General features: G+C 36.8%; 1 protein-coding gene across 3 annotated transcripts in view; it reads left to right on the plus strand.

Annotated features, from left to right (window-relative positions):
• The window catches only part of LOC127933286 (disheveled-associated activator of morphogenesis 1), a 43,764-nt gene that overhangs the window by 26,092 nt on the left and 4,834 nt on the right, over positions 1-12,838 (plus strand). For 2 of the 3 annotated variants that reach the window (XM_052530142.1, XM_052530141.1), the window contains exons 4-22: positions 2,271-2,342; positions 2,763-2,857; positions 3,340-3,673; positions 3,915-4,025; positions 4,112-4,215; positions 4,304-4,370; positions 4,452-4,569; positions 5,454-5,592; positions 6,499-6,557; positions 6,749-6,936; positions 7,490-7,768; positions 8,114-8,221; positions 8,454-8,480; positions 9,448-9,545; positions 10,222-10,306; positions 11,144-11,250; positions 12,146-12,234; positions 12,332-12,500; positions 12,588-12,695. In XM_052530142.1, the coding sequence (XP_052386102.1) occupies positions 2,271-2,342; positions 2,763-2,857; positions 3,340-3,673; positions 3,915-4,025; positions 4,112-4,215; positions 4,304-4,370; positions 4,452-4,569; positions 5,454-5,592; positions 6,499-6,557; positions 6,749-6,936; positions 7,490-7,768; positions 8,114-8,221; positions 8,454-8,480; positions 9,448-9,545; positions 10,222-10,306; positions 11,144-11,250; positions 12,146-12,234; positions 12,332-12,500; positions 12,588-12,695 (2,357 nt within the window). The remainder of the gene's footprint in view (positions 1-2,270; positions 2,343-2,762; positions 2,858-3,339; positions 3,674-3,914; positions 4,026-4,111; positions 4,216-4,303; positions 4,371-4,451; positions 4,570-5,453; positions 5,593-6,498; positions 6,558-6,748; positions 6,937-7,489; positions 7,769-8,113; positions 8,222-8,453; positions 8,481-9,447; positions 9,546-10,221; positions 10,307-11,143; positions 11,251-12,145; positions 12,235-12,331; positions 12,501-12,587; positions 12,696-12,838) is intronic. The other variant, XM_052530143.1, reaches the window with a different exon arrangement.

Below are 12,838 nucleotides of genomic sequence, written 5' to 3' on the forward strand. Positions count from 1 at the left end.
AGATGAAAATTCTAAGCTTCCTATCAATGTTTATAAGTCCTGTACATTAGGTTTAAATCCATCCAAGGTTAAAAAACATTGTCATTCTGTCAAAATATCATTTTAAAATTACCTCAATTGTCAGAGATCAAAGATTCAGTTTCCTTAAACCTCACCTTTCGGTAGCATACTGTGTTCTGATTGGTCAACTAACATAGTCAGGTTTGATTGGTTGTTCCGCACACACCTCCGCGGTAAACTATGCGTTAGCATCTGTTTGGGGTGAATTATGTCTTATTCCTCTCATCGCGAAGCAAACGGTAAAATAAAAAACTTTGAATCTGAATAGCGCGTTCAGCGCGGGGGCGTGGTCACATTAGATATAGTGAAGGGAGACGTGAAAAACAGACATCGCGTTGTTTTCATATGGATTACTTTATCTCAGAATATCTGTTTTCGGCAGCAAGTTTTAAAGTAGACATGTCAAGCTTTCTATAGATATCTCTCTCATGTCTCTTCGTTGAGTATTCACGGAGTTACACTTCATTTTAATGACGTGTTTGTACATGACGATCAGCACAAACAAAGGCTGCAGACAGCACACATACTGATAAGACGCTCGGGAGAAAACAGACACATAACTTCATAATCATACTTTGCGTTGTGATTCCGAGATGCTCGTTTTTTTTAAATAAAGTTGGTAATGAACCATCTTTTATGGCCAAACGCTTTGAAAATCCCGCTGTACTCACCGAGATTAGAAAAGCAGTCATCAGTGAAATGTTGTGAACACAACAAAAGGGATTTGTTGTACTGCTCTGGTATTGTGGTGGAAATGAATTTTAGCCAATGGTTCTTCTGATCTTCATTATTTGGCAGTGAAATTAAAACAAACGGTCTCCTCAACATGATGCTCTCACACCAACCAGAGCGTCTGCGTGTGGGGGTGGGGGAGGTCAGAGTTCCGTTTCTCCCAACACGGTAGGCGGAGATTATTATGCAAAGTGCTCCTAGAAAGTGCTTTCTCCCAAAGACGAACCCCGGCTGGCCAGTCACCGGTCTCCTTCTCTATGTCAAGGCCGATTTATACTCGATGCGTCCGCAAGTTCGCTTGGGTTGAAAATATGACGTCATTGTGGTGTTGCTGGAAGTTTGCTTTGAGGGCATTTTTTTACATTCCACGTAGCTCCACATCCGAACATGCACAATTTCAGGGCGATTCTAGCATGTCTGTGCTGACATTTGTGTGAAACAGAAGCAATTTAATGTAAATTCAAACTCCATTTTTTTTGCGTTTTTTGGCTTCTTATTTGAAGTACGTCAAGCAGCTGCTATATTATAGCCACTTGAGCATAGCATAAAACACTGTGGTATTGTTTCCCAACCCCAGTCTTTGTATTAAAAGTTTTTAAAGAATCAGTTACTGTGAGACTGAATTTTGGACTAATCTGTAGCATTTTAACCCTCTACCAGAGCATTTAACTCAACATTAGGAGTGGAGTAGTGCTGAAGCTCAGTGTCTTGTGTCTGATTTCAGGAAACAAGAAGCATTGTAAACAAGCTGTCAGCTGTGGACATTGGCACACTTAAAATATCTGTTCACAAGCACTTTTGGATTGCTGGATGCGAGTTTGTGGGAATTGCAATAGTTAGATAAGCTATGTTTTCACACATTGTGACTGTGGAAGTGCTTGAGAAACTGACAGTACAAAGAGTTCTGTGTTGGTGTGGAGGACAGTTACGTGATGTTTGTGTGTCAAACGCTTGCAGTTTCAAATCTGAATTCTCCCAGTTTACTTTTGTGCTGTAAATAATTCATCAGCCTATGTTACTCCTATCTATCTATCTATCTATCTATCTATCTATCTATCTATCTATCTATCTATCTATCTATCTATCTGTCTATCTGTCTATCTGTCTATCTATCTATCTATCTGTCTATCTGTCTATCTATCGTTCTATGGTTCTGTTGTTCTGTTGTTCTTTCTGTCTCTCATACTTTCTGTTCATTGCTGTATTGTTCTTTCTATCTATCATTCTATTATTTTTCTATATAATTTTATTTATTGTCTATTTACCTATCTATCTATATCTATCTTTTTATACATATCAAACATATTTGTTCTGTATAAATATTGTTTTAGAATAATTAATCTTTGCATAACATTTTCAAGTGCATTTTCAGTTTTTTTTTTTAGTTTTTTTTTGGTTAAACATTTCTACCAGTTTTTATATAAATGTGCGTGTTTATATGATTTCAGTATCCAGGCTAATCTTTCGTTTTTCCATAGGAACAGGAAGAGAATAAGGGGGCGACCAGCTGGCCTGAATTCTACATCGATCAGATCAATTCTATGGCTGCTGTAAGTATGACTAATAGACTAGACAGCAAATAATGAACACTGCCCTGACCACACTCATTTCCATCTTTACCCTAAGGGCAAAAAGTCTCTTAGTCAAGTGGGAGTCATTAAACTCACATATGTTGCCCTTGAGGAAGTTGTTGGGGATGTAGGTGTTTATCGAGTGGTAAACAATATAAATATTTCATAGGACAAAAGAGCACTGATGCTCTAAATTGGTGAAGCTATAAATTAATTAACGTTATAGCACTCTTGTATATTTTTATTTGTATTTAACACTTTTTGTATTACAATTTATACTAGTGTTAATTTTTTTTTTCCAGTTTATATGCAATTAAATACTTTAACAATACTGGCAAACTTGGTAAATTTTGTTCAGTCCATTTAATTGTTTACCTCTACGTTAAATATTACCTCCAGAGGAAGTCCCTGCTGGCCATGGAGAAGGAGGATGAGGAGGAGAGGAGTAAGACCATAGAGAGCTTGAAAACTGCTCTCCGCACACAGCCCATGAGGTACTGCCTTTAGCACACACACACACACACACACACACACACACACACACACACACACACACACACACACACACACACACACACACTCTAGGGGTCATTCCATGACAGTATAATTCTTTTTGATTACTCTGATTGAGCACATTCCCTTGCACATGGCTGTGTGCAAATGGAGCGTCTCTCTTTCACTAAGTGCTTCATTAAATTATAAGTGCATACAGTAATTTGTCTTTGCAGAGCATTAGATCTACTGCTGAATTTCTGTTTTCTTTTGAGTGATTCAGTTTTACTCTTCTTAGTAAAGTCTTTGCATCCATATAAATGAGTGCATCTCAAAATCTTTCTCCCTAAACAGAAATTTTGCATTTAAATGCTTTAAATTATTTAAAATATTATGTAAAAAAGTTTTTTCAGGTAAGATTATCTTACCTGAGTAGAAATGTCTTTTCATCTGCTTGGCCCTGACCACTTTGGTGCCCCTCAAGGTTTGTGACACGCTTCATAGATCAAGATGGACTGACGTGCATCTTGAACTTCCTGAAAACGATGGACTACGAGACCACCGAATCTCAGATCCACACCTCGCTGATCGGCTGCATTAAAGCCCTGATGAACAACTCTCAGGGACGTGCCCATGTGCTCGCTCGTTCAGAAAGCATCAACATCATCGCTCAGAGCTTGGCCACCGAGAACATCAAGACCAAAGTGGCTGTTCTGGAGATCATGGGTGCTGTTTGTTTGGTGCCCGGAGGACACAAGAAAATCCTGGAAGCCATGTTGCACTATCAGAAGTTCGCCTGGGAACGTACGCGATTTCAGGTGGGCAGAAAATTCAAGACTTGATGGGCCACATTGGGCCTCATTCTTTAAATGTAAATCATTCATGAAACCAATTGTCCATAAATTGTTCCTTTAAATTGAGTGCAACGATTTACAAAAAAAAATTCATTCTGTTTTTGTATCACAAATAAGGCAATTGAGACTTATGATTTAAATATTAAGAGATTTTCCTCCTTTGTTGTTCTCATTCGTTCTCCCCATCTTCTCGGTTTTCACGTAGACCCTTCTAAATGACTTGGACAAGAGTACGGGCCGCTACAGAGATGAGGTGAACCTCAAGACAGCAATCATGTCCTTCATCAACGCGGTCCTCAGTCAAGGAGCAGGGGAGGTAAGCGCTACTTTCTCTACATCTGCATCTCATTAGATTCAAATCATCCAAGAGTTTCTCCATGACTTCCAACGTTTCATTTACAGACCAGTTTGGAGTTCAGGATTCATTTGCGGTATGAATTTCTAATGCTGGGCATCCAACCAGTGATTGATAAATTACGGTCCCATGAAAACTCCACGTTAGATCGGTAAGTGCTGTATTTTGAGACATCATCCTTAAGTGCTTGGCCGGGTTTTGTTGAGCTTAACATGCATTCGTCTTTTATTACTCTTCAGGCATTTGGACTTCTTTGAGATGCTGCGAAATGAAGATGAATTAGCCCTCGCCAAGCGGTTTGAAAATGTACACTTGCTGTCTTAATTTGCCTCTAAATACAGAGTTTTTTTTTCAGTAGTGATTTCATTGTCTGTTTGCTTGGTTCAGGTTCATATAGACACTAAAAGTGCTACTCAGGTGTTTGAGCTCATCCGGAAGAGGATAAACCACACAGACGCCTTTCCACACTTTATATCCGTCTTACAGCACTGTCTTCATATGCCTTGTGAGTGATGACTCTTCCCCTGACACCTCCATAACAGTGTGAACAAACAGACGTCATAATATTACCTCATCAGAACTAGAGCCACTAAAGAATTAAAAACAATACATGTAAATAAAACACGGCACTACAGTAATACTATGTGTTTTGGACATCTTCAATGTTTTTTATTTCCTTGTGCCATGGTAATACCATTTTTATTTTAATTTTTTTGTAACAAATACCATTTTTAATGAAAAATTAATTGTTGTAAATTAATTTTAGTCAACATTAAATTTCATTGTACATTTAACATTTGAAAGTTTAGGGTCAGTAAGATATTTTTTATTTATTATTCAGAAACAATCCATTAAATTGATAACAGTAAAGACATGTATACAAAATATTTATATTTCAAATAAATGCAGTTCTTTTAAACTTTGTTTATCAATGAATCTTGAAAAAAATTGTTTTCAGAAAAATATTAAGTAATTAAACTATTTTCACCATTGATAAAAATATCAAGATTATGTTTTGAGCACCAATTCAGCATATTATAATGATTTGTGAAAGATCATATGACACTGAAGACTTGAGTAATGATGCTGAAAATTCAGGTTTACCATAGTATATTTTAAATTACATTTTATAATATAATTATATTATATTATATTATATTATATTATATTATATTATATTATATTATATTATATTATATTATATTATATTATATTATAATGATATTCTACAATATTTTTTATCAAATAAATGCAGCTTTGGTGAGCATGAGTGATTTCTATCAAAAACTATATATATATATATTTTTTATGGCATGCATTATATCAATCATTATAGTGAACATTTTGTATGTTTGGAAGTGTTTACCATCATCTTTGCTCTTTGCTCAGACAAAAGAAATGGAAATACTGTGCAGTACTGGCTCCTCCTCGATCGAATTGTCCAGCAGATTGTCCTACAGAACGACAAGGGTCATGACCCAGATGTGGCTCCCCTTGAGAACTTCGACGTTAAGAACGTAGTGCGAATGTGAGTGAGAGATTTGACCAGCTTGTGTCATAACATTTAACAAAAGTGTCCCCTGTTGTCCTCATTTCTTCACAGTTATTAATATCCTGAGCTTTTAATACTCTCCAAAACTGTCTGTCATTTCATTTCTTATTTATTTAAGTAATTTAGCTCCGAAAAATATAATCCCAAATCCATAATCCAGATCCAAAGTCACCAAGCAACCCATTCACCTGTGTCTAATCACATTTTAGGAAAGCGCCAGACCGTAGATTTAATTGTTTTATGTTTGGAAACCAAGACCCATGCAGAATAGGATTGAACATGACAATCGCAGAACTGTGTGTACAGACTGAAGGTTGCTTCCTTTTGGTGTTACAAGAGTTAAAATAAACACATCTTTGTGTCATTTTTCTGTATGGGATTAATTAGAACTGAGACACAACTTCACTCTAGTTCAAACAAGGCTTAGAGACGGTCTGAGACAGTTTCAGTCAAATAAAAACAAATATGCAGAATGCATATGGAAAACATTTGGTGGTTTGATCAAATGTTACAGAGCTGAATTTTGACTCTCATATTAAGGCGACAGGGCTATCTCTGATCGCTTAACGGTTTGCACCGAGGTTCCATGGTTTCCTGCTGGTCCTACCCGACTAATATTAAGTCATCTTTGTGGTTTTTTTTTTTTTTTTTTTTATGAAGTATGGGTTTTGTGGTTTAGGGACACATAGAAAATGATAGTTCACCCAAAAATTAAAATAGTGATCTTTTACTCTGTCCAATGTTGTTCCAAAACTGTATGACTTTGTTGTGAGGAACACACATTTTTCCTTTTTGTTTTCTGCTGAAAAAGAAAAGTCATTGGAGGTTTTTTTTTTTTTACTAATGAAGCACCTAATACTGTTCTCCTGTTTGATTTTACAGGTTGGTAAACGAGAACGAAGTAAAACAATGGAAAGAGCAAGCGGAAAAAATGAGAAAAGGTACATGACCCCTCTATGAGCCGTATATTGATTTAAGTGACTGTTTACTCTCAGGAGGCCTTGAATGTGTTTACATGTGCCCTTCATCAGCATGGGAATCAGCGATGACATTGCTGCTGTTGTCAAATACTCAACCGTTTGTGCATTTTGATTTCAACTTTTTTCTTTGTTTTCTCTGGCTTGAATCTTAGAACATAATGAACTTCAGCAGAAGCTGGAAAAGAAAGAAAGGGAGTGTGATGCAAAAGCCCAAGAGAAAGAAGAAATGATGCAAACTCTCAATAAGATGAAAGAGAAGCTGGAAAAGGAAAGCAGCGAACATAAACATGTTAAGCAGCAAGTTGCTGACCTTTCTGCCCAGTTACACGAGATGAGTAATGTATGTTACATATGCACAATGTGCCTCTTTCAAAACCCAGTGAATTGTTTTCTGTCTACAGCAACCTAACTGAAATGAAAACTCAGAAGTGATAAGTGATTGAACTAGTATGAGCACTCCGCTCCTTGCCGGAAAAAAAGAAGCTTAAAACAGCCTATGATAGTTAGCTAGTCTGTTTTTTAGCTTCTTAGTTGGCTGATCTGTCATAAAAGAAAACCAGATAATACAGCGTAACCCTAGCTTGGCAAGTCCGGGTGATCAGACCATCTTGTGTGTGTGTATATATATATATATATATATATATATATATATATATATATATATATATATTTCATAATGCTGTAATACTGGGAAATATCACATTCAAAATAATAATGGTAGTTCCAGTAGTGCTTGTTTGTTTGTGGCAGCATAATTGAATCAGCCTAGTGTGAAGTCTGCGAACTCATTGTCAAAAGGGGTTTGGAACAGACCAAAATGTGGTTTCCATTGTTTTTGCTTCACACTTTTGCCTCACATTCCTATTGTGTCTTGTTTTTTTTGTTTTTTTTAGAGGACAACTGTCCCAGGAGGCCCCCCACTCGTCCCGTTGGCCCCTGGTAGCATCCCACCTCCACCACCAGGTCTGGCTAGCATTCCTCCTCCACCACCTCCAGGTGGAGCACCACCGCCACCGCCCCCTCCCCCAGGCGGACCACCACCTCCCCCAGGCCTGCCCGGCTTTGGTGCTCCTCCTCTGCCTGGAGGCCTTCTGGGCTCCATGCTGAAGAAAAAGAACATCCCTCAGCCGTCCAATCCACTTAAGTCTTTCAACTGGACCAAACTCAGTGAAGTGAGTTTGTACAGTTTATTAGGAGCCATTGGCCATTATTTTTTATTTTTTTTACCATTGTTAGATATGAAGCAGAACAGTAAAACTATAGCAGCAACAATATTGTAAAAGATAGCAATGTTTAATAAATAATTATTTTTGATAAATATTAATAATCAAAATAAAATAATATATATATACTGTATATGTATATATGTATATGTTTTATAAACCTTTATTTTTATTGTAATTAACTTGCAATTTAATGAATTAAAAGGTTTTAAAGCATTTTTATTCTATTCAATTACATTTATATTTTTAACTGTAGTGTATTCATATTATTCACTATTCATCTCCGTATCGCAGAATAAACTGGAAGGGACCGTGTGGCTGGACCTGGACGACATCAACGTTTTCAAACAATTGGACTTGGAGGATATTGAGAAAACCTTCTCTGCTTACCAGAGACAGCAGGTGACTTATTAGTAACGTATAGGAATGATGAGAATTCTCGCATGTCTGCTTCTTTATTCTAAACATCTCACACATTTTTCCAAATTCATTCTATGAGTAATTCTGCAGTATCCGACAGTTTCTATCCATCCCTCTGCATTCTATCGCTGGTTTTACCTGCATGATGTTTACTCCTTCCCTTTTATATATTTCCTGATCTAACTAACTTTCCTGCTTACTGCTTGCCATTAAGGACTTTCTGTTGAATAACTTTAGACAGGTAAGTGGTCTTTGGACCTTTTTAGTTTGGTGATGATACCAAGGTACTGCCATGTTTTTCAGACATGTTGGTATTCTTTGAAGTACATTGTTGCAGTGCCATATGAATGGGTGAATCTCACAAATAAATGTCTTGGTCTCATTTCACCCTAAAATCAAATAGTAAGTATCATATTCAATAAGTACCTTGGTATGTATCAAAGAACCATCTACTGATACTAGCACAGTACCATGGTACCAGCATTGTACTTTTTATGTAATGTAAACATTCTTTATGCAGATAATCACCAAATTGTTGCCTATTGTAGCATAGCTTAAAACACAATGAACCAAATGACCTATTTCAGTTTATTAGCATACATTTCAAGATGCCTCTGTTCATAATTAGCCAAGTTGGTTACGAGGCATGCAGTTGGTTTTGCATGCATCTGGAGTTTATGCTAAGTTGAAGGAGACAGATTTCTACCAGCTAAAAAACAAATATCCCCCTGTTCTTGGACAGATTCCCTTCCACTCATTTCTCCCTCTTCCTCGTCCAAATAAAGCCCGGCGTGACATTGTCTAAACACGCAATTTCTTGCTGTCTGCTTCGCAGCTGGCACTAAAGAGGAAAAGATGAAGATTTTCAGCCTCAGTTGTGGATGTCTGGTTGTGTCATGAGCATGTTGTCCTCTGTTTGAAAAATGACTCTGTTTGGATTTGACATTTTAGACGTAGGTTTCATGATGTTTTCACATTGGGTCCAAATCAGCATTTGATTGTTTCTCATGAATGTGATTCTGCTTTTTAAACTGTTATGATGTTCTGAACCTGCAAAAGTTTTAGTTTTTAACTATCAGACCTGACAATTACCCCAACTTCTTGGACCATTTCACAAACCTCAAGTGTGAAATCAACATTAGCTTGCTCTCTCATAGTTTTTGCTCCTCATTTTAATGCGATATTGACCTTCAGTGCGTTCTTTGCAGAAAGAATCAGAGGATGACACTGTCACTTCTAAAAAGGTCCGAGAATTGTCTGTCGTCGATGGACGGCGTGCACAAAACTGCAACATCCTTCTCTCCAAGTGAGTCTGTAGCTTGGAACCCACAGCCACCATCTTTGACCATTTAAGATTCATTCACAGTAATAAACCTTCCCTGCATGACTCAATTTAGAACAATTCTTTGTTTACTTAAGCCATTTTGTTAATGGTTGACGATGTGTTTAAAACACAATTGCAGCCAAGCGTTTTATTCATGAGACGATCCCAGCCAGGATTTTTTTCCTGTTGCATCACACATCGCCATAGCAGTGGCAATAAACAGAGATGTCTGTGATCTCTCCCATAGACTCACTTTGTGTGTTTGATTAAATTGCACAGCTGTTAATAAAGCCTGGAATTCAGCAAGTTTAAACATTTACTGCACCAAAGATCATTAGTTCAGTTATTTCAAAACTTCATGTTTTTTGTGCATACTGTATGTATTTATTTATTTAGGTTTTACGTATTTGGTTTATTATTATTTTACATTTGCTTTTATTTTTGGTTTATTAATTAATTGTATTTATTATTATTTATTTTTAACATTTATTTATGTCATCTCTTTTAGAGCTAAGTACAATCAGATATCAAAATGGCGAATCTCAAGATAATTGTCATATCTCCCCAAAATCTAAAGAACCAAAAAAGATATGGAAGTATGACCAGGGTATTTCTTTGTTCTATTCACTCAAAATTCACTCAAATCTTCATTTTGCAGATTAAAACTCTCCAACGAGGAGATCAAGAGAGCATTACTGACCATGGATGAGCAAGAAGACCTACCCAAGGATATGCTGGAGCAGGTGAGATGCATCACCGCATACTCCATCACTTAGCTCACACTTTGACTCATAACTCCGGGTGGCTTATGTCCAAAACAAACCTGTTTTACTGCACTGGATTGACGTCAAACATTTCAGAACTGTGATTAGCTGATACAGCGTCTGCACAGGGCTCTGGTTTAATTACGTAAGCCTGACAGTCCAAGCCAGCATGCAAATAATGTTTTGCAGAAGCAGTTTTGACAAGACACCTTGCACTTTTGTCATTCTGATTGATGGTGATATTTGCTGTACTTTGCAAAAATATAAAACATACCAAAAACTTTTGATATTGTACCAGCTTTTCACATGCCTGAATAACGTCTGTTGTGTGTATCCTGCGAGTGAAGCACACTGTAGTGGCTTTTTGTAATTAAAACCTGATCTAGCCATGTAACTTTATTGGTAATAAAATGCAGCTTTGTATACCTCATCCTGTTTAAACCTTAAAGCAAATCACCAAATAAGAGCAGCAAGTTGTAACATTTTCCAAATGGACTCCAAAAGCAATATAATGACAATCAGGTTTTATTAGTCTTCTGATTGCTGTTGTTTTAATCTTAACAGCAATCAAACAGTTACTGTAGTGTGACGAGGATATGTGAACCCTTAATGTGTTTTATGGGGCCACATTCCCTTAGCATTGCCTAAAAGGATTAGAATGTGCTTAATTGTAAATTTTTTTCATTTATCTTTACAGTTTATTTTATGAGTAAACAGGCTATTTCGCTACTGTACCTTTAAGACTTTACTTTAAAAACGATTTCTGATTGGTTGGCCCAATTTAGTCACGAGTATGCTTGCTTTCTTCCCTTGCAGCTGTTAAAGTTCGTGCCAGAAAAAAGTGATGTGGACCTTCTGGAGGAACACAAACATGAGCTGGAGCGGATGGCGAAGGCGGATCGCTTCCTTTATGAGATGAGCAGGTAGAGATTAATTTAGGTCATGAAAAGCCACTTAGTATTTGGACATAATAAATAGAGATAATGTTCATCAGACTGGACAGAGCCATCAAAACACACTATATCTTCTAAATGGTGTGTCTGCACAAAAGCTCAAGGTGGTGTAGAGGTCAGTATGTGGAAAGGAAACCGTTTAACAGAATGACGTTCTTATCTCGGTCTGGCTAGTCTCATGCTATAAATCATGACTTCAGTTACCAAATTTGGTTTTCCTCAGTTTGGCATGAAGCCTGAAATTGGCTGAAACAGGGCTGGAAACATGTCGTCATTTTTTTTTTTTTTTTGACCTCTTCATTGTACATTGTCATTAATCTCTGGAATGTCAGCCAACAAAGACATAAATATTAAAGCAATGACGTAATGGCAGCTTTATTAATAAAAAAAATAAACAAGTTGCAGGTGTTATTGGACTATTTTTTTATTATTTGAATATGGTGAACAGGACTCGTGTCTCATGAACAGGCATGCTTTAACAAAACAATGAAAAACCACAGAAACATATTTGGCTGTTAATGTTCCAGATGTTTTGTAGCAATGCATTATGGGTACACCCCTTGTTAGATTTCTTTCAAGATCTGTTATATATTCTACTTTACTATAAATCAATTTTTATATGTATTATTATTTTATATAAATGACTAGTCCGTCACTTAAACATTTTTAATCCTTATTTTGACTATTTTCACCAATTTATAATCAAATGTACTTCAAATACAAAACTTATTTAAATAGAAATCTGTACGTTTTAAGATCATGCGAAACTTAAATTCAACAAAATGTGTCCATATATTTGTCTTGAAAGTTAAATTATATATTATTATATATGGGGCTTCATTTCAATTCTCCTTTTAAACCACAGAATCAACCACTACCAGCAAAGAATGCAGTCTCTATACTTTAAAAAGAAGTTTGCAGAAAGAATAGCAGAAATCAAGCCGAAAGTGGAAGGTAAATCCTGGCATGCATAATCTACAGTACTGTTCTCAATTATGTGAAATAATGCAAGGTGTAGGCATAATTTAAAAATTTTTTTGTTCTCTCTCAGCTCTCAGTAAAGCCTCTAAAGAGGTTCTTCAGAGCAGGAATCTTCGACAGCTTCTGGAGGTGGTGCTGGCCTTCGGCAACTACATGAACAAAGGCCAGAGGGGCAATGCCTTTGGCTTCAAAGTGTCCTCTCTAAACAAGATCGCTGACACCAAGTCCAGCATTGACAAGTAAACACAGGGCTCTTGTTTGTATGAGTACTGAATATTAAACTCCTACCAGCCATGCAGTTACACAAGCTGTGCGTGTGTCAACAGGAACGTCACTCTCCTTCACTACCTGATCACTATTCTTGAGCAGAAGTACCCTAAAGTCAGCCTGATTCATGAGGATCTGCACGACATCCCAGAAGCAGCCAAAGTCAAGTAAGCAACTAAAACGATCAACTATTGCACCCAATAATAAAAGCAAATATCGGTCCTGGAACAACACTTTTAAATGATTTTTCCAGGTTTAGTGCAAGTTAAGCTTAATCGATGCCACTTTGTGGCATAATTTTGATTAGCAC

Source organism: Carassius gibelio, chromosome A17 (assembly GCF_023724105.1).
Source record: "Carassius gibelio isolate Cgi1373 ecotype wild population from Czech Republic chromosome A17, carGib1.2-hapl.c, whole genome shotgun sequence".
NCBI lineage: Eukaryota > Metazoa > Chordata > Actinopteri > Cypriniformes > Cyprinidae > Carassius > Carassius gibelio.